The 23,654-nt window shown below is 50.9% G+C and overlaps 1 protein-coding gene across 1 annotated transcript in view; it reads right to left on the bottom strand.

Annotated features, from left to right (window-relative positions):
* Akna (AT-hook transcription factor) overlaps window positions 1-23,435 on the bottom strand; it is a 34,067-nt gene extending 10,632 nt beyond the window's left edge. Inside the window, exons 1-13 of the mRNA XM_013030113.1 lie at window positions 23,330-23,435; window positions 21,439-22,487; window positions 19,005-19,079; window positions 13,954-14,107; window positions 13,209-13,348; window positions 11,380-11,439; window positions 8,813-8,940; window positions 8,173-8,380; window positions 5,747-5,898; window positions 5,434-5,640; window positions 3,439-3,652; window positions 1,759-1,865; window positions 910-1,106 (exon numbers count right to left, since the gene is read on the bottom strand). Of these exons, the coding sequence (XP_012885567.1) occupies window positions 910-1,106; window positions 1,759-1,865; window positions 3,439-3,652; window positions 5,434-5,640; window positions 5,747-5,898; window positions 8,173-8,380; window positions 8,813-8,940; window positions 11,380-11,439; window positions 13,209-13,348; window positions 13,954-14,107; window positions 19,005-19,079; window positions 21,439-22,487; window positions 23,330-23,435 (2,797 nt within the window). The remainder of the gene's footprint in view (window positions 1-909; window positions 1,107-1,758; window positions 1,866-3,438; window positions 3,653-5,433; window positions 5,641-5,746; window positions 5,899-8,172; window positions 8,381-8,812; window positions 8,941-11,379; window positions 11,440-13,208; window positions 13,349-13,953; window positions 14,108-19,004; window positions 19,080-21,438; window positions 22,488-23,329) is intronic.
* Between the last annotated feature and the right edge of the window lie 219 nt (window positions 23,436-23,654).

Genomic DNA, 23,654 nt, shown 5'->3' with positions numbered 1-23,654 from the left:
TCCCAGCTCTGACAGTACTCACAAGGGAAATGGGAAAGGCCCAGGGTATCTGTGCACTTATTCTTTCTGAGAGCTGTATAAGTTATCTCAAAGTAAAACGCCAAATTAAAAAAGCTTCAATTAAAAATAAAGTTTGATTTTTTTTTAAATCCAACACCAGAGGCTCACAACTGTAATTCTAGCTACTCAGGAGGCTGAGATCCAGAGGATCACAGGCTGAAGCCAGCCTGGGAAAAGAAGTCTGCAAGCTATCTCCAATGAACCAGCAAAGCCAGGCTAGGGGCATGACCCAAGTGGTAGAGGACCAGCCATGAGCAAGCTGAGTGATCATGAGGCTCTCATTTCAAATCCCAGTATGAATAAAAAACATAAAAAGCCTTTTACAATTAATACGCAATTAGAAAGTAAAGAACAAAGGTGTGTTTTTTTGTTTTTGGTTGTTTGGAGTTTTTTTTGGTGCTGGTGCTGGGGCTTGAACTTAGGACCTGGGTGCTGTCCCTGAGCATTTTTACTCAAGGCTAAAGATCTACTACTTGAGCCACAGCTCCACTCTCATCTTTTTTTTTTTTTTTTATAGTAAATTGGAGATAACAAGATAGGCTTGTTTCATTTCAGCTGAAAGTTCATGTGTATTTTCTAAAGGTTAAAAACCTGACCCTTATTGACCTTGCAGGCCTGGAATGTGGCCAGGATTGAACGCATGACTGATAAGACAGGGAGTCTGGCATACACATGGAACGTGGTTCCACATCTGTCTGAAGTCTGCGTGAATCTTCCTACCTTACTCCTCCTGTCCTCCCTACCCAACCTCCAACTCTTTCCCGACATGAGGCTATGCAAGATGTCCTGATCATTTGATTTTCTTTTAACTCATGCAGGTTCTGGCTGACTCAGTTTCCTCCTACTCACCCATCTTGGCCCCCGTGGCCCGCTCCAGGTGGGAACCGAGGGCTCCCTGGCGGGCAGGGAGGCTCAGGGTGGGCAGGTGCCTCTGGGCTCGGTTCCTGGGTGTGTTGGGCTCCGCAGCTTTCCTGGGGATCACGGGACCCCTGGGCTTGGAAGGGAGGGCAGATGCAATGACAGGGTGGGCTAGGCTTCCTGGAATGCTGACAGACAAGTACAGAGAGGTCACACGCAGGGGCCTTGGGCCTGCCCTGGCTCCCGAACCCCTCCAGAGCCTACACGGTGAGTTCCCAGACTTCGCAACTCTGTGTCCTGCCGGGCAACAATCCCTGAGGACCCGAGGAGACTCAAGGGCTTATCTTATTTGTGGAGCCAGCGGTGGCAGCGGCACAGCTGGCAGTCCATGCGTGAGAATGATGCTGCTGGACATTTCTAGGCCTGTCTTCATGTGCATCCCTGGGTTGGGCCAACCCGCCCTGGAGATACCAGCATCCTTGCCATCACGCCACCCCTCACACACACCTCCTTCCACTCTCTTTCATTCTTTTTAGGCTCTACCCTGTCTCTCCCCACAGCTCCCCTGAGGACCCTCTGTCTTTCTCATGCTGGTCTCCCCATAGCTTTTAATTCATTCACTCATTCATTTGCTCAGTAAGGATGCGTTTCCCAAGTCTGACACTAAATGGAGCTGGGGGACACTGGGCAAGTCACTTCCCCTCTCTGAGCCTCAGTGGATAAGATAGAAAAAAACACTGATGGAGGGTAAATGGGGGCCTGCAAATGCAGAGACCACTGGCCCCCTAATTGGGGCCATCCCAGTGTGACAGATGGCCCGGTGGCAGGGTCCTGGGATACCTGAGGTGGGAGAGGCGGTGTTCTGGGGTCTGGGTTAGGGGTGACACTCTGCTGGTTTCTGAGCCCACGAAGCCACTGTCTGTTTCAGGGGAGGCCATCCAGGGCTCCTGGAAGAGGCAGAAAGCTTTTAAATCTGAGGAATGTATTTCAGGACAGCGGGGACCCCCTCCCAGATCCCGGCCTAGCTTCACATACCAGGGGGCTGCCCATATTCTTGGGCCCCAGAACCAGGCCCTAACACAAGCCACGTGGCTCACAGCAGGGACTCCACACTGGACAATCCTGCCCTAGGCAGGCCTGGCCGCCCTGAGGGCTGGGATATGGGACTTTGGGAATATAGCCTGTGGCCAGAAGAGAAGGAAGAGGAGAAGGAGGAGGAGAAAGAAGAGAAGTATTATTCTGGCATCTTCTGCCATGACCCTGACAAACTATCATCTCATGCAACTGCAGAAATGCTCAGGCCCATAAGCAGAAACTAGACCTAAAAGACAGGGGACTCCAGGCATTCACACACAGTGAGAACAAAGGATACTCTAAGGAGAGGAACCCAAAGGCTCAAGGCCTATGTGCCTTTCCCAATCATATAAAATAATATTTATTGAAATGAACTCCAAGGAATGGAAAACGGGGTTTTCTTTCTTCGTTGATGTTTTGTGTTTTCTTTTCCTTTGGTCATGTTTGTGTGTTGAGAGGATATGGTGGGGGCACAGAAATCAAAGGGTGAACAAAAGCAGCAGTGGTACTTACTAGATACTATGTTGAAAATAACTATACAGCATATGGGTGGAGATGGGGAAGAAAACTGAGAGTGAGGGAAGGGGGGACATTGTCCAAAAAGAAATGTTCTCTTTACATGACTTATGTAACTGTCACCCCTCTGTACATCACCTTTATCATAACAATTTTTTTAAAAAAGAAAAAAATGCTCAGGCCCAATGCACAGGGAAAATATTGCATCACACATATACAGCCCAACGTTTGGGTTCCATAGCATGCACACAAGCCACACAGGCACCTGTGAACTTGTGCCCTAATGCCAACCCCTGACTACCGTGTGTGTGTGTGCATGTCTGTGTGCATGTGTATATTCATCCACGCACAAATAGGTGCTTTTTGATGACAAGGTCTTTAGCCAAGTCACATTCCCACAGTTGTCTGTGGTCTTTCTACTTATCCGAATTACTGCTCGATGATGCAAACAACAACTAGCTTAGCTGGGAGCCCAATGGCTCACCCCTGTAATTTTGACTACTCAGGAAACTGAGATCCGAGAAGACAGGTTTGAAGCTGGCCTGAGCAGGAAAATCTGTGAGACTTTTATTTCCAATTACCAGGAAAACAACAACAACAAAAAACTGGAACTGAAGTTGTAGCTCAACGTGGTAGAGTGCTAGCTCTTGTCTCTTGAGCATAAAAGCTCAAGAAGGACAGCTTCCAGGTCCTGAGTTCAAGCTCCAGGATTAGCACAAAAGAAAAGAATTAGCTCCCAGTGGTGACATGGAGGCACAGGGGAAAACAGGCAGAAGAATCTGGCAGAGGAGGAGGCTGGGGTGACCCTGGGCCTGAGCCCTGAAGGAGAGGCTGGATGGCGGCTAGCGGGGATGACCAAAGCCAGCCTGAGCAAAGGCCCAGGGGTACTGCTCGGGAGACACAGGGAGCCAGCCTCTGGTGTACACTGACCTCTCTGTGGAGTCCTCTAGCCTGGCACAGAGTCTTATGTGCAAAGTGCTCCGAGGTGCCGCTGCCCTCCAGGCTGGCCATACTGCCCTGCTGGCATGCTGTGGACTTGGGTGCCATGCCACGTCCTGCAGAAGCCGCCTGTGTCTTGCCCAGTCCTGGCGCGTACCTGTGCCTGGCCACAGATGTCTGGAAGGCCGATGGCTCTGAGGGATCCCTGGGGAGGAGGAGAAGCACATAGTCCCTGAGGCCTGACATGAGCCAGGCCGCCTGGACCTGCAGCTGGACTCCGGAGTCAGATACGCCTGGAGTTCCCCATCCTGGCTTTGCTATGTTTCCGCAGCATGGCCTTAGGGAAGTAATTTCTCTTTTCCAAACCTCAGTTCTTATAACCGTAAAATGAGAGTGGCAACAAACCCACCCTCCTCAGAACACAGGGAACACAGGCAGAAGCAGCACTTCCCAGACCAAGTGAGTCTGCAGGCCTCCCCCCTCCTTCTGCATAGAAGAGCAGAATGGAACTCTGTTACAGAAAGAAACAACTTTGCAAACACATGGCTCCTGTCCTGGATAGAGGACTGAGGTGCCTGCCCAAGGTTCTACCTGCACAATCTGGCGAGACTGTATGCTTGCTTGTACAGCTGGCCTCCCTGCCCCATCAGCCTACCTCCCCGCCCACCACACTGCCTCCATTCATTGCCTCTTTTCAAAGGAAGATCAGGAGGGATGATAAGGACACCTTAGCACTAAACTGAGACTTCTTCCTTGGTACCATTCCCAAGTCAGAAAACAAAACAAAAGGGGAATCAGGCTATTTAGTGTACATCTGTTCTACTTAAAGCTATGTTCTAGCCATACCACTCCTGAGCATCTATCTAGAGCATTACCAGTCAGGCTATGGTAAAGACACAATTCATGCACACCCATGTTCATTGCTGCAGTAGTCACAATAGCCAAGTTATGGATGCCCTACAAATAGATGAGTGAATGTAAACAATGTGGTACCTATACACAATGGAATTTCTTTCACAGCCATTAGGAAGAAAAATATTATATCATTTGCAGGGAAATGGATGGACCTAGAACAAATCATCTTAAGTGAGGTAAGGCCATGGTCCGAGAGACAAATGGCTCATGTTTTGTCTCATATGTGGAAACTAGATCTAAAATAAACCAGGACACGACAAACTACACGGGACTCTGCATTCACACACAGTGAGACCAAAGGAGCATACTCTTAGGTGACGAACACAAGGGCACAATGCCTCTGATCCTATAAGATTCTATTTATCAAAATGAACTTTAGGAAATGAACATAAGAGGTTTTTCCTTTGTTGTTTCTGTTTTCTTTTCTTTTTGTCTTATTTGTTCCTTTATCTGTCTTTGGGAGGATAAGGTGAGGCACAAAAATGGAGGGTCAAAGGGTGAACAAATACAGTAGTGGTACTCACTAGACACTGTGTTGAAAATGAACTACGTACCTTGTGGGTAGGGATGGAGAGAAAAACTGGAAGAGAGTGAGGGAAGGGGGAACACTGTCCAAAAAGGAATGGACTGTCAGGGCTGGGAAGGTGGCTCAGTGGTAGAGCACTTGCCTTGCATGCCAGAGGCCCTGGGTTCAATTCCTCAGCACCACATAAGCAAAAAGAAAAAAGCTGGAAGTGGTGCTGTGGCTCAAGTGGTAGAGCGCTAGCCTTGAGCTGAAGAGCTGAGGGACAGTGCCAGGCCCAGAGTTCAGGCCCCATGACCGGATCCAAAAGAAAAATATAAAAAAAAAAAAAAAGAAATGGACTGTTTACTTGACTTATGTAATTTAATCCCTCTGTACATCACCTTTATAACAACAATTTTTTTAAGACATATCCCCTGGTAACCCAAAGCATTTTTTGGTGTTCTTGGTGGCATTTAATACCACACCATAGAGACGCGGGACAGGTTGACCACAGGACTATACTAAGAGCCATTTCACTCATCCACGGAGCAGACTCAGTGACTTACCTGTGACTTTTCTCAGCCTGCACTGGGTGTTGCCTTGGGGTCACGTGAGTGGCTTCCATTCTCCCTCCTGCTAAAGCTGCTCCATCAACTTCCAGGGGGTAAAGACTGTCCTCCTTCTTGGGCTTTTTGTTGTGTTCCTCCCCTTCCTCTTCTTCCACTTCCTCCTCCACCCTCAAGGCTTCTGGGAGGGACTTCATGCTGAGGTACCTGAGGTAGTGTACCCGGGAGTGTTGTGTGACTTCTGCCCAGAGCGGGGAGGTCTGGCCCCAAGTCTGACACTCACCAGAGGGCCAGGGGGCAGGCGGGCACCTACCGATCCAGGAGGCCGTGGAAATCCTGCTCCATCTGCAGCTCCTTGCCTTTGAGTGGGGCTGGGAGGTCCCGCAGGCTGCCCTCCCCCTCGCTGCTCCGGGGGCTCAGCTCCACATCCACAGGTGGTGGGCACGGGCCAGCAGGGGCAGGGAGCTGGGCCAGAGAGGTGGAAGAAGCAGCTATTAAACACCTGCCACACCAGGCTCGTGCACAGCACTGAATGGAACACAGGCTGGATGTGTGGGGCGACTGCCATTTGCATGCATGTACATGTGCTTTTCTGAACTGCCTGTCACGAATGCCAGCCACCCTCCAGATATGACTTCCCAAGGCTCCAGAGAGTGGCCACACACATCCCAAAGTAGCAAGGGGAGGAACTGTCCAGATTTCCTGCTAGCAGCATCAATCCTTCCCCAACTCTATCCTAGTCTGGATACCCGCTACCTCCCACCCCCGAAACCTCTACTGCAAGAGCACAGAGCCCCTCAGCTTCCCCTCCACACAGGAAACACCACCTGCTGGAGCCATCCAAGCCTCTGCACAGAGCACAGATTGAGCTCTCCTCCACATCTTGGGGCCAGCGGGGCATCGGCTGGCACACATGCCCTGCCAGGGACCAGGCCCTTTCCACCCACCCACCTAACACCCGCCATCTGGCTCCAGGCCCCACAGGCACAGAAAGCCCACCACTGTCTTCCATCCATGTGACAACACACCCTGCTCACCTGCCACAGGGGCCTAGCCACCATCCTGCAAGGGCTCGAGGGGGTGGGAGACGCCTGCAGGGCCCCTTCTACCTTTGCACACAGCCCCACCGCCCCGCAGGTGACCTGAAGCCACCTGACTCCCTTTCCTCTCACTGCCATTTAACATACTTTCTGAAGCTCTTGCAAGTTCACAAACCTGTGTGAGTGTGTGTGTGTGTGTGTGTGTCTCGTTCTCTGCCCAGCCTCAAACTTGTCTACCTACAAATCCCTTATGTCACTCCTTGATGAAAATTCAAGAAGAGTTTTAGACCAAGCTCAAGTTGAGGCTGCCAAGCCCAGACACCACCACACTCATGCCTGACTTTCCAGACACCTCTTACGACTGTTGCCTCACCCCCACCCATTTTCCTACTCTAGCCACAGGCCCCTTACATAGGCTCTTTCCCCTGCTGGACGATTTATCTCCTCCTGTGCCGAGTAATTCCCACTTACCCTCACATCTCATATAAACTTTACTTCTTCAGAGACCATGGTCCCAGTTATACTGCTCTGTTCCCTTCTTTCATCAGAACTCTTTAATGGTCCTTCAGAGTACAATTCAAAATTACAATGGCAACAAGTCTGTACCTAGTTCAACTATTCAGAAACTCTGAGAGGTTAGATAGAGGTCACCTTTGTGGCCTCCACTGCTTCCCCTCCAATCCCACCACATGATAAGAGCCTTGGCATTTAAAACTGGGTGCCGGTGGCTCACACCTGCTCATCCTAGCTATGTGGGAGGCTGGGATTGGGAGGATCAGAGTTTCAGTCCAGCTCAGGTAGAAAAGTCCACAAAACTCCATCTCCACAGATGAAACTGGATATGGTGGGGTGTGCCCGCTCTCTCAGCTACAATGGGAAGGTTAAAAACAGGTGGATCACAGCCAAGGTGTATGTCTGGATGAAAAGTGAGTTGCTATCTTAAAAATAACCAATTAAGCCAAGCACTGGAGGCTTATGCCTATAATCCTAGCCACTCAGGAAGCTGAGATATAAAGATTGTGGTTCCAAGTCAACCTGTGCAGGAAAGTCCCTGAGACTATCATTTCCAATTAATCATCAAGAAAGCCTGAAGTGAAGCTGTGGCTCAAGCGATAGAGCACTAGCTGAGAGGAAAAGAGGGGGGGGGTGCGGGAAGAAAAAGCCCAGGGATAGCTCCCAGGCTTTGAGTTCAAGCCCCAGTACTGGTACACACGTACATGTACACACACACACACACACACACACACAGAGTAAAGAAAAACAGTTAAAGGCACACACACACACACACACACAGAGTAAAGAAAAACAGTTGAAGGCTGACTGCTGGTGGCTCACATTTATAATTCTAGCTACTCAAGAGGCTAAAATCTAAGGATGGTGGTTTGAAGCCAGCCTGGGTAGAAAAGTCCCCATGAGACTCTCCAATAAATAAAAAAAATAAACAAACCTGGAAGTTGTGCTATGGCTCAAGCGGTAGAGCACTACCCTTGAGCACAAAGAGGCTCAGGAACAGCACCCAGGCCCTGAAGTCAAGCCCCAGGCCCAGCCAAAAAAAAGACTGAAGGTATGAATTGGCAGTAGAGTGCCTACCTAGAAACCCTGAGTTCACAGTACTGCCAAACAAACAAATACAAAAAGGAGTCCTGACATTTGACAAATGTAATGCAAGTATTAATGTGAAAAGAACAAAAGGGGGTACCTCGGAGGAGGGGCTCTGCATGACTGCTGTGGGGACCATTCCCAAAGGAGTGAGCAGGCGTGCTGGCTGGCAGGACAGGGATGTGGCTGAGGCGCTATCCTGGGTTGGGTCTGGCTCAGATGGTGCCAGCTCATGCTGGTTCCAACCCATGTGGTCCTGCAGCTCTTCCAAGCGCATCCTCAGCTGGCGAATCTCTGCCTCCAGCTCCCTGGAAGGGGGAAGTATCAGCATGGGGGTCCAGGCCGGTGGCCACATTGGGAGAGATGGGGCAGGAAACCCATTCATGGTCCACCCAATGACACCACTGGATGATTCTGAGAACTCGAGAGAAGAAAGAGACTCTACTGAAAATCAAGAGATCTCATCTGGCTCCTCTCTGCCATCCCCAGGCTGTGTGACCTAGGGAAATCCCAGTCCTCTTAGCCTCAGTTTCCCTAATGTCTAGCTCATGTCTGAGGTGCCGTCTCATCTTCTCATCTCTTGATCCCACCCTGTGGACATGTGGCTAATTGGAATGGAGTTCTCCCTGCCATCTCTGTGTATGAATTGTGAGGACAAGTGTCTATCTCCTGATGGCCCAGGGGCCCTCTTAGAGGTCTGGCCCACCTGCCCTCCCTGGGCCCGTCTCTCCAGTACCTACCTGCAGTAATCGGGATCTCCCGGTGTCCCCTTAGAGCCAGTGTTCTGTGTGGCCGGGTGCTGCCCCCTGCTGGTCTGCAGATAGTCATCCTCCAGGCCTCTGTAGGCCGCCCTCAGACGCCGGAAGCCCTGGAACCAGGCAGATCAAGGGCTCTGAGTGCCCAAGCCCCATGGGTTCAGTGCCAGCACAGACACAGAGGAGCTGTGGACAGCAGGGGCTGAGGCTGGGACCTTCTATGGATGCCTCCGTGAGGTCACGCTCTCTGCCATCAGACTGGTACAGTAAAGGTAGGATCTGGACGCCTTTGGCAATGGCCTTTCCTTGTACCAGGACAGCTGCAGTGCCAAATATACTCTCCCTGTGTCCCCATGAGGAATGAGTACTGGAGACACCCCAATCTTCATCCTCCATGTTGCAAAACTGTGGGTATCAGAAAACCGGCCATTCCCTGCCCAAGCCCCCAATGAGGGATTGTTTATTATCTTCCCAGGAGGAAGCAGAGGCACCAAAAAGTCACAGAGTGAGCAGAACAAGTTCTACAGCCGTGACTTGAACCCAGGAACTCTGGCTGCAGAGCTCCTGGTTCTAACAACTGTGCTCGGCCTCCATAGTAGATGTAACCCTAATCGTTACCCAGTAACACCACAGAAAGCGGTGTGTGTGCGTGTGTGTGTGTGCGTGCGTGCGTGCGTGCGTGTGTGTGTGTGTGTGTGTGTGTGATCATGCCCCATTTACCACCCCAGACACTCAACTCCAGGAACAGAGGTGAAGGGCAACCTGTGCATGATCTAACAGCTCTCAATCTCCCCAGGTATGGGGAATCAAGACAGAGAGAAAACAAATGAATTGGGTTTTTGGTTTGTTTGTTTTTGTCAGGAAAGGGGGATCTGGAAATCATTATACTCAATGAAAGAAGACAGACAGAAGAAGATGAGTACTTCATGTTCGCGCATGTGGATACTAAAAGCAATGATCTCAGAGAAGAAAAGCATACAGTGATAGTCATTGGAGGCTGAAAAGCTGGGGATGAAGGGGAGGAAGGGAGGCTGGATAGCAGGCACCAAACTCCTGTTAGATGAGAGAAGTCCTAGTGTTCAAGGCACAATTTACTATGTAGCAATTTATTATGTGACAATTTATTATGTAGCTATTAAAAAGGTAGAAGATAGGAGTTTAACGCATCCCAACACTAAGAAACACTATTTATGAGGGAAAAATGAATTACCCAGAATTGATGGTTGCATACTGTCTATGTATCAAACGTTCACACTGTCCCCTATAAATGTCCCCATATGCCATTATGATATGCTGCTCCTATGTGGCAGTATAAAAAAATTTAAAGGTTTTCATTCTCAAAGTCCCTGATCATCGGCTTGAGGATACGGCAGAATCTCATACTGCACATTCCATAACAGAGTTGTACATGACATCTGTAGAGCGATCTAGGAACAGATGTAGGCTGTAATATGGCTTCATAAACCAAGGAGCCTGGGTTTGTCGCTCTGAGACTCCTTCTGCTCCTCTTAACCCTTCTGTTGTGGGCCTTGTGCCTGGGCTGGATTATTTCCTCAAGCTTTGCGGGGGGGGGGGCATGGAGGAGGAGGAGGATCTGTTTAGGAGGAGGGCCCCTAAAGATCTTCCCACTGAAATGGGTTAAATGCAGCTGGGATCTGGAATGGCTAAGGGGCAGCTGTTTTCCTGAGGCTTCCTAGTCACTGTAGGCCCCCTAGGTGCTAACAGTCATGTTACTAGTCCCTACCTTTGTCCCTCCCACTCACAGCTCTGAGAGCTCCACCCGCTCCCTCCTGTGGCCTGATTGAAGCAGCAGAAACCTATTTTGTACATACATGACTACATTATAACAAAACTCCAAAGTCCAGAAGGAAAAGAACCAGGCATGGCTAGATAAAGGGTCATCTCCCCTCTCTTTAGCCAGTTTTCAAACTTGGGGGAAGAGGGAGATACAAAAAAAAAAGAAAAGATCCTTTTCTAGTGGCCAAGAGGTAGGCAGATCACTGGGAGTAGTGCAGGGTAGTGAACATGACCTTGAACTTGGGAATGAATAGATCATGACATTGAACTTAAGAATGAATAGACCATAGCCTTGAATTTAATGAACAGATTGTGACCTTGAACTTGGGAATGAACAGATCATGACCTTGAACTTAGGAATGAGATCATGACTTGAGAAGGAATAGATCAGCCTCCAGGTTCTGCTGCCTTCTACTATGTGACCTTCAAAGGCCTTCAAGTCACCTCTCTGGGCTTCGGCTTCATCACAGTTATAAATGGGAGCAACGGAGTGCATGCAGCTCCCTTGTGGGTATTTCTGATGCTAAAATTGTGGTACTGTATGTAGAAAGCTACCAGAGTGGCTGGCAGCCATGCGGCTTAGTGAATTCAGGTGTGGTGAGGGTCAGCATTTTCTTGGGGAGCTACGCAGGAGCTGTCGCTGGGTCTGGAGGACTGTGTGTGACAGCAAAGGGCGTCACAGACTCAGCCTGAGGACAGAAGTGAAGGTATCTCCTGCATGGCGGTGGGGCGGGGCGGGGGTGGGGGGTGTTAACCTGAAGTCGGTCCTGAGGTGTGAGGTGTCCTTCTTGCATCAGTCCTTCAAAGGAATCCACCTGGACAGAGGGGAGGAAAATTAGCTTCATGAAGCCCAGGGCCCTGGACATGACTTTCCCAGAGGCCCTTCACCCAGCCACAACCATGCTAGGCACAAAAGGCTGGGTCTGGCCTCAGGATGGAGGGTATAGACTCTATGCTGGGCCTCAGGGAAAATCCAGGAAGTTATTACCTACTAAGCTCAATCGCTCACCCGCAGGAGACCTGCAAGCCACACTGACCACAAGTGGCTGGAATGGGTAGGGAAGAGCACATCCCCACCACGAAGGCTAGATCTCACTGTCAATCAAAGTAGGGGGTGGGATGTACAGTTGCCCTGTCTGTACACAGTACTGAAGAAACAGAAGGCAAGATGGAGAACATTTCTTGTATACCTATCCCTTGTATTTAGCGGGGACAGGTTCCTGGACCCTTGGCCTTTGTGGATATATAGGCCTAAGGATACTGGCTATCAGGATTGTGATATCCCTTATAACTGGCTCTCGACCACTTAAACCACACTTCCAGCATTTTTGTTGGCTGATTGCAGGTGGGATCTTGTAGAGTTTTCTCCCCAGGCTAGCTTCAAACTGCAGTCTTTACATCTCAGTTTTCCTGAGTAGCTAGGATTACAGGCATAAGCCACCAGCACTCAGCTGACGTTTAGTCTTTGAACTTTTAGTTTAGTCTTTGATATTTTATATCAATATCAACCTCTTCATTCCACCAGCAGTCACAGAGGTCAGCCATGCTGGACAGTGAAGCTTGGATTATCAGAGGTCAGTTGACCTCAGCTCCTGCCAAGTATGGCACTCTGACTTTGCTTTATTTTATGAACAGTGAGATAAGAAATAAACTCCTCTCCAGTTTCTGGGCCAAAAATGGTAGGGAGAAAAAGGTATTAGGTACTTAAACCACTACTCACAAATGGAGGAGCCTTGAAAACATCACTGGAAAGGAAAGGAGTCAGACACAAGGCAGAGGTTTGTCTGAATCCATTTATATGAAATGTTCAGAACAGGCAAACTGATGGGACTGCCTGAGGCCAGAAAACAGCCATGCCACGGCATTATGAAGAGGAGGCTATGGAAAAACAATGGTGAGGGTGGCGTTTCTCTGAAGGAATTTCTTTTATGGACCTGATGCCTGTAATAACTGCACGTCCATTTTTGCACTGGAAATTAGGAAGCTCAAAAAAGATAGGTGTGTCTGTGATTCAGTGCTCAACACTTTATTGACTCACTTTACCCTATAATTTGTTTTTCTCCATGCTTACTTCCTGTCTGGCCCCCCAGCTTCTTCACTTCCGTTTTAAGAATGTGGTTAACATGTTATGTCGTTTCATAAACTGTTATAAGCACTGCTGGAAGAAGGCCAAGAATGTAGGTAGAAAAAAGATGTGCACACAATTCAGTGACCAGGGGTGCTTGAGGAAAATATCAAAACCCTGTGTGATGTACCTGAGAGTGGACTTCCAGTTTAGAAACCAACGGAGAAAGGGGGCAATCTGTCCCGAAGCGGAAAGGCAGAGTTACAGACAGAGTGGAATCTCCCTGGGACTAAACCAGAGTCACTTTCAAATACAAGTAGAGAGACCCAAAAAGTAGGGTTCAGCTTAGCCCTGGGTGACAAGGAAGAGGCTGGGGACACATGACTTCCAAAGCCAGGGGGAAGGAGAGGTTCAGATTTCCAGATGGCCCAGTTAGATGGTGCTGAGGTGGGGGAAGGGGACTCTCACAGAGGTCCTGTGAGACTTGTCTTGCAGGACGAAACGTGGGGTCTCACTCACCTTCGCCAGGAGCCTGCTGGCCTGGGAAGCCAGTCCCTGGTTCCACTCCATGGTGGTGCCCTGGCTCTCTGGGAGCCCCTTCACAGTGGGTGTGTTGGAGGGTGAGGAAGGGCTCAAGTTTCCTGGTGCTGTCAGCCACCCTGGAATACACAGCCAAGGAACACTGGGTCCAAGGGCAGAGCTCCACATCCACCATCACGTGGGCCATCAGCTGGGCCATCTCCACGTCAGCCAAGGAAGAGGGCTGGGGAGGGGCTGTCCCAGTACAGGTAGGACCAGGTCTGGGTCCTGTTACGAGGAGCGGAGCCAGACCAGCCTGGGGTTCCGAGCCAGTGGTGCAGGCTCTGATTCAGGGAGATACAAGTGTGAGTCCTAACGCACCCTTGAGGAGCTGGGCTGAGCTTCAGCTTGCTCTTGTCTCTCTGAGCCACCGTTTCCTGGCTACCAGGTCCCTGCTGGGATTAAGCGAGGTGACACACACCATGCTCAGTACAGGGCAGGCTGTACAATGGGCCCTTCAACCAGAATATCGGTCATACTCTTCATCTCACATTGCCAAGGTGGCACAGTGGGCCATCCTAGTTCATGTCAGGACACCTTCCTGTTCGGCCTGTCCGTCAAAGGACTCAGAGAGGAAGTGTGAGGTTTTGACGCCCCCTGACCTAAAACTAGTGCTCATCCAGGGTGATCTAAGACCTCCCCACCAGAGCAAAGGCCCAGAGACAGCCCCAGCTCTCAGACTTACCTGTGGCCTCAGATGCCTGATGGTCCTGGTCAGTACCAGGACACCACTCAGCTGAGTGGGGCTGTGGGATGGTGAAGGACAAGACCTTGGTCCCTGGGGGCACCGTTCCCTTGCTGCTGTGGCTGGGCTGGGGCGGTTCAGAGTACAGGTTCACCTGGGGAAGATGGAGGTGGGCAGAGCCAAATCAAGGGCAAGGAAAACTTACTGAAAAGGCCTTCCTTTCATCCTTCCTCTGAGGGGTCAATAACATTTCAGATTATAAATAGAACCTTTGCTGGGTACCAATGGCTCATGCCTGTAACCTTAGCTACTCAGGAGGATGAGATCTGAGGATCGTGGCTCAAAGCCATTCCAGGCAGGAAAGTCCCAGTGAGAGTCTTATCTGCAACTAACCACTCAAAAACTGGAAATGTGGTACTGTGGATCAAAGTGGTAGAGCGCTAGCCTTGAGCAAAAGAGCTCAGGGATAGCACTCAGGCCCTGGATTCAAGCCTCACAACTGACCAAAAGAAAAATAAATAAATAGATAGACAGAACCTTTAACTTGAACCCAGGGGTGAGAACAAATGTGGGATTAATGGCCTATAAGCTTTTCCATTTTTTCTGAATCTCCCAGGAGAGAAAACACTCAGAGAGGTTAAATCTACAGCTGACAAATGGACTAGGATGACAACATTGCTTTATCTAATCCCCAAACCTATGGTTTTCCACTAGTAACAATACTAATATTAATTAATAATAATATTTGTCACTACACAATTATAGTATATGGTGACATTTGTCATAAATAATTCTAATATTTCTTAAGATATGGTAGGTTCAATAATAGTAATAATTAAGTTGGTAATAAACAGAAGCTAACGGCTGTGTGAATGGATGAGAAAGCAAATCACCCAGTGAGAAGCTGCACGAAGGGCTGACTGAGGAAGGCCATCTGGAGCTCAAGAGCTGAGAGAGCACATGCTCTGGGCAGTGGTATACAGCAGAGCTGGGGAGCTGGGTAGGTTTTGTGAACGGGGTTCTGCTGAGCAGAGCTGTGCCATTTGTGGCTAGATATACGCCTGTGGCTGGGCTGAGCAGCTGGGGTGGAGGCTGGAAAGCTGAACCTAACCACATCTGCCCTTTTACAGAGTTTGCCCCCCTGCTTTAGTGTCAAAGCCAGAGCCATGTCCAAGCTCTACCACTCTACATTGTTGAGTCCTAGAACAGCTGATGTAGTTAACATCGTGTTATATAGGAATTCAGTACAGAGCAGTCACCTCCCTCCCATTTGTCCCTGTCTCTGTTGCATCATAACCATCGCCATTACCACCATCACCATCATCACCATCATCACTATCACCACCACCACCACTATCATCCCTATTGTTAACCATGTGGCCACATGGAGACAAGTTCATGAAGAGCCACACTCCAGTGGTGTCCTGGTGCCTCAGTGCCAGGTGGGTGTTCTGATTGCCCCTACTACCTCAAGATTGGGACAGGCAGCTGACAGTGGGCCCAGCAGAGGAAGCTCCCTGGTCCCAACCAAGCGGCCTCCCCTGCTTCCTCTGCTCTTCAGGTCCCTGCTGTGGCAGAAAACCCATGCCAAGTGGGGCTTGGCCCAGCTGCTGTCCTCCCCTCCCAGCCTAAGCCATACCAGCTGAGAACAAAGCTGGATTTTCATAATCTCCCTGGCCATCTGCTCCTCACTACCTGCAGGGCCGCTCACTAGCACCCCTCTTCTCCTGAGGTGACCCAAATCCCTGGGGAGGCGCAGGCTCTGAACACCTTTCCTCCCTCCCTCCCCCCTTCCTCCCCATCCCCCCCTCTCTCCCCTCCCCCATCTCACCTTCAGTCCCCGAATCCCCTCTGCTTGAGAGAGACCAAAGCAAGGCCAAAGCTTGTGGTGGAAGGTGTGGGGGGTGCCAGAAAAAGCACCTGCTGAGCTGCCCAGGCCTGGCTCTCCAGGGCCCTGGCTCCCTAGAGAATGTCTGCATCTGAGGTGAGGGTGACCAAGTTAACGCTGGGGAAACCCACAGTGTACCCCAAGGCTAGGCTGGCTCTTGTGGGGGCGAAGGGGATTTTGTGCAGGGTGAAACCAGCAATTTTGGGAAAGACTGGGTTAAATAAATGAGCATGCTCCCCAAGCACAGATGGGGCTTCTCCAAGCCTTTAGAATGCTAATGGGCTTCATGAATGAGGCAGGAGGGAAAGGGGAGGGGAGAACACAGCGACTGCCCCTCTCCCCACTGCTCCACCAGGGGTTTCTGGCCCCAGCACCAGAGCTTTCTGTGGGGAAGGGGGTTCTAGTCTTCTGGTCTGGTTTCCGGCCTCCTCAACTCTTCTTCCTGGACTCTGTCCTGAGATGAGGGAAGTGGGGCAGCTTGGGGAGGCACAGCAAGCTGGCAGCCAAAGTGACAGCACCTCCCCCCACACCTGCCTCTTGAACTCGGATCAGAGCTCAACTTGGCCTCTCACAAACACTGGGCAAATGGGTCTCCTGGCCCCACCCCATTTTTGCAGATGGAGGACCTCCAGTGGAGGCCTCAGCCTGGGCCTGGCACTTTCTGCGCCTTCTCCTTCCTGTGCATTCTCCCACCCCTTCCCACTCACAAACCATGAGCCTGGCCTGGGAGTCCAGAGCACATCCCAGATGCGGCCCCTCCTAGGTGGTACCCGCTCCCCAACCCCGCTCCCCCCTCCGGTCCCCAGTGCTGTGGACTCCGAGCAAAGGGGCTCAGCACCCATGGGCTCTGAGCAGGACACCTTTGTGAGCCTTCTAGGTTTGAGGATTCAGACATGAGGCAGCCATGTGTCATGCAATGCTGTACCTCCCTGACCTGGGGCTCCCTGCTCCCTCTGCAGACCTGGCCTCTGAGATCATCCAGAATGGCTCCCCAAGACTAGGGGTTGAGGGGAGTAGCCACCTGGTCCCATTTCAGCTAAATTCTGTTCACCCCTCCCCTTTTTCTTTGGTCATGGGGTTTGAACTCAGGACCTGGGCATTGTCTCTTGAGTTGTTTATTTATTTATTTATGTTTTGCTCAAAGCTAGTGCTGTACCACTTTGAGCCAGCTCCACTTCTGGCTTTTTTAGTAGTTAATTGGAGATGACGAGTCTTATGGATGTTGCTGCTCAGGCTGGCTTCCATCCACAGTCCTCAGATCTCAGCCTCCTGAGTGTAAGGTCTGCTCCTGGAAGGTGAGCAGACTCCACCCTCCTCGCAGCAAAGTCTCCACCCAGTACCTGCGTTACCTAGGCAACTGGCACACCTGGAATTGGTCACATCTGCATCCGCTGAGGTCACATCTGGATTCCATGAGGCCATACCTTTCCTGGCCCCTACCCTAGACAAGGCCTAGCCCAGGGACAGATGCCCTCTTTCCCAGGTCTCTCCCAGCCACGTGGTGCCAACATGGCCTGGTGCCAGCCAGAACGATGAATGAACCTACCCCTTACCTGGATACCACGTGTGTGGTGTGGTTTTTACTCGGCTACCTCTCTTTAAAAACCTAACACCGAGGGGCTGGGAAAGTGGCTCAGTGGTAGAGCGCTTGCCTTGCATGCCTGAGGCCCTGGGTTTGATTCCCCAGCACCACATAAGCAAAAAAAGGAAAAAAAAAACACCTAACACCGAGTAGCTAGGATTACACAAGCTGTCGACCCTTGGCTCTCCCCTTCTTTGAGGATGGCCCTCAGGCCAAGGGGGCATCTTTCTCTTGAGCAGATGAGGGTAATAAGCTGGTGTTCACGCATCCATGCCCCCTGCTTCTATACTATGAGCCCCTCACATCCAAGCCAGCCTCTGGCTCCAGCTAGGACGGCCTGAGTATCCACACAGGTCCTCATGGGCTGGGGAGTCCCACCACTCTGTGAGGTGCCCCGTGTGCTCACTATCTGTTTAGATGAGGCAGGAGGCAGATGAAAATGCCCCACATCTCCACCTATCCTGACCCTAAGCGCCTCACCCTATCCCCACCGGGCCCTCAGCTTCCCAATCAGCAAAATGGGGCCACTGGAAGGCTGGAGCCTGACAAGCCATTCCTGTCTCTCCTTGGACTTTCTGGAGTCTGTGGCTTCCTTCATGAGGGGGGTCCTCTTCCATCTCTGAGTCCCTTGAGAGAGCTCTAGGGGTCTTAAGACCTCAGCTGGATCTCCTGGCATTCAGGAGCAGATCTGATTACCCCTCTTACAGGCATGCTCTAAGAGGCAGTGGTAGGAAGGGACCTGCCTGCATAGAGGGTGCTACAGGTGTGGAGACAGAGAATCCCTTTTCTCACCTCACTGTCCCCACCCACACTCCCAGGAAGGAAGCAGCTCTAGATAAAGGTAGCGTGTGGTGGAGGAGGGGACCCAGCACATGGGTGGAGCCATCTGGGCAAGATGGGGGCACCCACAGAGACACGTTAATGGGGTGTCAGGGGAGGGCCTGCACTTTTGCTCATAGCTTCCCTGCCTCCTGCATGCACAGCAAAGCAGGAAGCCACAGGGGCTGCAACAGGCCCCACTTCCTGCTTTACCCCAGAAAAGAGGAAGATCTTGGAGCAGAGAGCCTGAAGACAAACTGAGGCTAGGCAGCAGGAAAGCCAGCTCTTGGAGTGGACAAATGACACCTCTCACCTGCTGCACACATGATGTCCAGTCTCAATAAGGGTGAGGGGTGAGGATGTGCGGGAGACTGGGAAGAAGACAGGCAAAGGTTGTGATCCAGAAGAACCGGGGCCCAGGAAACAAGACTGGGCAGAAATTCTGTGCTACTCTTTTGAGACTCAGAGAGCCCTGGTCACATTCTTAAGGGCACACACAGCTGGTTAGGGGACTCAGGAGTGGAATCTTACCCTAAAGACCACCTAGGAGGAGAAAGCTGCTGCTGAAATCCCAGCCACCCTAGATTTTAGCACTTAAAGACACCAAAGTGCATAAACAGGGAGACTGAACCCACGAGGGGCCAGGTGGCAGCCCAGCATCACTGAGGAGCACTAGGCTCCTCTCCGCATCAGTGGAGGGCTCAGTGGAGGTACAAACTTGGTGTGGTGTTGGACACTTCCTCCCACCCTGGCCATTATTACCTTGGCCCCTAGGCGCAGCTGGTCGATTGTGTTCTCGGCTTCGGCGTACTTGGTGAGGAGCTTGTGGTAGTCTTCCTGTGGGAAGGAGGGAGGACATGCTCACACTGGAGGCTGGGGGCCCGTCTTCCAAGCTGTAAGCCCTCATGGGCCAGGTCCCACCCCCACATGGTGCTTTGTTCAACACCTTCAGGATGCCATTCAATGTGGACTCCTCGGCTCCAGCATCAGACAACAGGCCAGTTCCAGCCAGGGGCCAGTACATCTTGGGGGAGGGCCTGTGGCAGGGTTACCTGATGGAGAGCCCACAATAAGGCCTGTCACTTCTTTCCTACTGGCCCCAACTTTCCTGCCTGTCTGTTGGGGGCACCATAGGTCAGGTCATAGCTGTCTTCCCTACTGCCCTGTTCCAAGAACCTAAGCAGGGTGTGCTTCGTAGCACACATAGAGTGTGCTAATCACCCAAGAGTTCCTCTGCAGAAAAGCAGAAGATTCAGTTACAGCTCCATCTTGCTTTGCTTTCATTAAAATCATCAAGAGAAAAGGCAAATGCAAATGTCACAAGTCAGCGCTGAAGGAGAGTGTTTCTTAATGTTCTGAAAACAAGTCACGAAAGGCAAAATCAAGCAAGTCTGTTCCATCTGAACAAGGCCTTGGTTACCACAACCTAAGGCAAAGAGGGCAAGAGAGGGGTGTCTCAAGTGGAAAACCACCTGCCCAGCAAGGACAAGACCCTGAATTCAAACCCCAGTACAGCCAAAAACAAAACCAAAAACCAACCAACCAAACCAACAAAAAGACCCAAAAGCTTTCTAGCAAAGAATGCAGAAGGGACAGCATTCTCAGAACACAATCATTCATCCTGACACTCCAAATAAAGAGCTGGATCACACAACAGCTGCCAGGTCTAGGCAGGTCACAGCTGTAAGGCTGGAGGAAGCACTGAGCCCCATTCCCCAGATCTCTGGCCACAAACTCCTGGAGTGCATGATCCACAGGAACACTCTCTCTCTCTGTCTCTCTGTCTCTCTGTCTCTCTCTCACACTCACACACACACACACACACACACACACACACACACACACACACACACAACATAGAGCTGGTTGCAACCCAGAAGTTTCCTAGCTCAGGTCCTACCCCTAGATAGAGAAGAGAGGATATGGGTGGTCTTCCAATATGCCACATGTGCTTCTGCAGGTAGCTGTGGGCAGCTCTTGGGGGCAGGGCTGATTTTATCAACAGCAAACTACAGGAAGAAGTCAGAGGAGAAAAGGCTTACAGATAAGAGATTTGAAAATAAATGTAAACCACAAAAGAGAAGAAAAAGTGGGCCGGGTACTGGTGGCTCACAACTGTAATCCTAGCTACTCAGGAAGCTGAGATCTGATGACTGCAGTTCAAAGCCAGCACAAGCAGGAAAGTCCCTTCGACTCTTATCTCTAATTAACCACCACAAGCTGGAAGTGGGGCTGTGGCTCAAGTGGTAGCACACTAGTCCAGCACAAAAGCTCAGGAGTTAGCCAGGTGCTTAGTGGCTCATGCCTGTAATCCTAACTACTCAGAAGACTGAGATCTATGGTTCAAAGCCACCCCAGGCAGGAAAGTCCAAGAGGCTCTTATCTCCAATAAACTACTCAGAAAAAGCCAGAAGTGGCTGTAGCTCAACTGGTAAAGTGCTAGCCTTGAGCAAAGAAGATCATGGACACCGCCCAGGCCCAGAGTTCAAGCCCCAGGACTAGGGTGGAGGTGGGGCGGCGGGGAGGGGGAGGGGGGGTGAACAACAAAGTTCAGGAACTGTGCCCAGGCCCCAAGTTCAAGCCTCAGAACTGGCAGGAGAGAACTAAAGGCACAGGACATTGACCAGCAGCCACAAAGGAACCTCATTCAGATCCTGATTGAAACAAACTAAAGTGACCGAGCCACTGCTGAGACAAATGAAGACAAGTCAGATGACAGAGCTGGTATTCACTTGTGGTTATGTCTAAAATATGGTTCTTGTCATCAAACACAGACATACTAAAATATAAAGTGGTGTATGCTTAAGATTTTGTTAAAACACACACACACACACACACACCCTCCAAGAAGCGTTAGTGGGAGAGGGTATGTGCATGAAAAACGTTGCTGGCTACTGGTGAATTTGTATACTATGTGCGATGGGGATGTGGGCAGTCATTATATGATTTTCTCTCCTGAAGATATCTGAATTGTTCCTAAGTTCAAAACACGCCCACATCACCACTGAGACAGTGGCACAATTACAGTATTGCTCTTTTTGAACAAAAGGCTTGATTTTTCTCTCATACCTCCAGAACTACCCACCTCCACCAACAGAGGGCTCCAGCCCAGATTAAAGGCCTTCCCCTCCCCAATCTGGTCTATCTCAGGCCAACAGGTGCTTGAATGAGACACTAAAATAGGAGTCCCCCTTACCTGCAGCTGGTGGACCAGCTTGGTGGCTTGCTCGGGTGTCTGGAACTCTTGGGGTACCCTGGCGACGGGGTATGAAGTAGGTGAGTCCTTGGCCGGGGATACTTCTCCACTGCTTAACAGGACTTCACGCACAATCTCAGCCGGTGACTTGAAGATCAGGGGCCCCGTGGCGTCTTGAGGCTGCCGGTTATGGTTCCTGGACTTGGGTGGGCGGTAACTCTCATCTTTGGGGAACCTCACCCGAGGCCCCACTTTGGAGAAATCAGGCAGTGGGTAGTTCAGACGTCCCCGACCGTACTTGGGGACATGGGAAGAAGAGTGGCTGGCCAGAGTGTCTCCCTGCTTGGGCTGTGACTGGTCTTTCTGTGTTGTACTAGACTGGAGACTCAGAGGGTTGATGGAGCCGGTGAATCGGGATGGCAACGGCTTAGAGGAGGTCTTGGTCTGCTTCCAGGTTGGGTCCTCAGACCATGGGCTGGACAGGCTGGCGGTGTCTCTCCCCCATCTATTCTCGCTGTGCTCAGGACTCTGGGCTGGTGATGCGGAGCGATCCTGGAATTCTGTGGTCGTTGCCGGAGCAACGCCACCTCTGGCTCTGTCATCAGGGGGCAGGAGGTGGTGGTGGGAACTCTGCGGTAGGGCTCCTGTCCTGGCAGTAGTCTGGGGGATGTCGGCCTCTCCTTCCCAGGGAGAATCCAGACTGTCACTAGGTTGGCCAAGGCTCACGGTCCCACTGCTCCAGGATCTTACTGAGCAGAATCCAGCATATCGGTGGGCCTCGGGAGGTTCTGAAGACTCATTTCCACCAGCTTCTTCGCCTGAAGCCACCCAGCTCCCGGCCTGACCCCGTTGTGGAACCATGGGTCTGGTGTAGTCCTGGTCGGCACACCCAGGCCTTGGGGAACTCTCTTCAGCTGCCTCACTCCCGGGGCTTCCTGGGGCTTCATCAGGCTCCTCTTCGGTCAGGTCTAGTTGACCATCCTGCAGGGGGAGCCAGGGCAGAGGCAGCGGAGGACTTTCTGGGCTGTCCACATCCTCTGCTTCAGTGTCTGCAAAGACAAGACATTTGTGGTTTAGCACAAGTTACCTCATCTCTGGCTTTCACTTCCTCATCACGTGGGTGCACAGAAATGGTAAGAATCCCCAGGAGCCCCTCCCCCTGCTCCCCATCATCAGGTACTGACCTGATTCCCCTCTGCTGATTCAAGAGTCCTCCAAATTCAAGCCTTAAAGCTTGTGGCCCCCCTGAATCTCTGCAGTCATTCCTGGGACACATTCTGGTTACCTCCCCCCCCCTTGGCCATCTATCCATCAGCCATCCACCTGTCCATTTGTCCATCCAACCATCCATCCATATATACACCCATATATACATAGGTCCCCCGCTCTATCATATTTACCTCCTACAGGGCTCCTCAACTTACCTCCTGTTCTGAAGTCTACCACAACTCCTCACACTGACATTCTCTGGTGCCAGTAGTTAATCTGCTAACCTCCTCAATCTGTGTCCTCATCCCTGCCTAGAAACTTATCAACATCTTCCCATTGTCTCCAGGTCCTAAGTCCCCATCAGTCATCTGATCTACGGTTCCCTTTGTCTTTCCCTGCCCCAATCAAGCCATGCCATGTTCCTCCCACCACCAGGTCTGCCACGTGTCCCTCCGCCATCTCCTTCCTTTTGCCTAGCAAGCTCCTATTTTCCTTCCAGCAGGAGTACAAGAAATCTTAGGGCTCCCTAACTAGTGCAAACTCTCCCTCGTGTTCGGTATCAGACTGGAGACCCTGGTGACACGATCACAGTGGCCATCACTCACATATTTCAATACTTGTCTCCCTACCACACTGCAAGCTTTATAAGGAGAAGGCTGCTGGCTGGTTTGGTAGCCCCTACTTGCAGAAGGAATGCTCAGTGCTACTTGTTGGCCAAATACAAAGGAAGTTGGAAGAAGACCGATGGAAGGAGTGACACTGATCACATTGTACTCGTTAGCTGACATGTGGAATTGAAATCCCTTTAAACAACTACTTAAAGTTACTAAAAAAATATTAAAAGAAAGAAGCAAGGGAAGAAGATAAGGTATGTAAAGCTCCTAGGAAATTGGGAGCTTCCATAGTCATATACTAAGCACTCAAACCTTCACCCATCCACCAAACATCCATCCTTTCACTCACCTACATACCCATCTACTAAGCCACCCAACTACCCATTCATTCAT

This window comes from Dipodomys ordii, unplaced genomic scaffold (genome assembly GCF_000151885.1).
Source record: "Dipodomys ordii isolate 6190 unplaced genomic scaffold, Dord_2.0 Scaffold127, whole genome shotgun sequence".
NCBI lineage: Eukaryota > Metazoa > Chordata > Mammalia > Rodentia > Heteromyidae > Dipodomys > Dipodomys ordii.
Note: the sequence above shows the minus strand (reverse complement) of the source record. Positions and strands in the feature narration are given on the sequence as shown.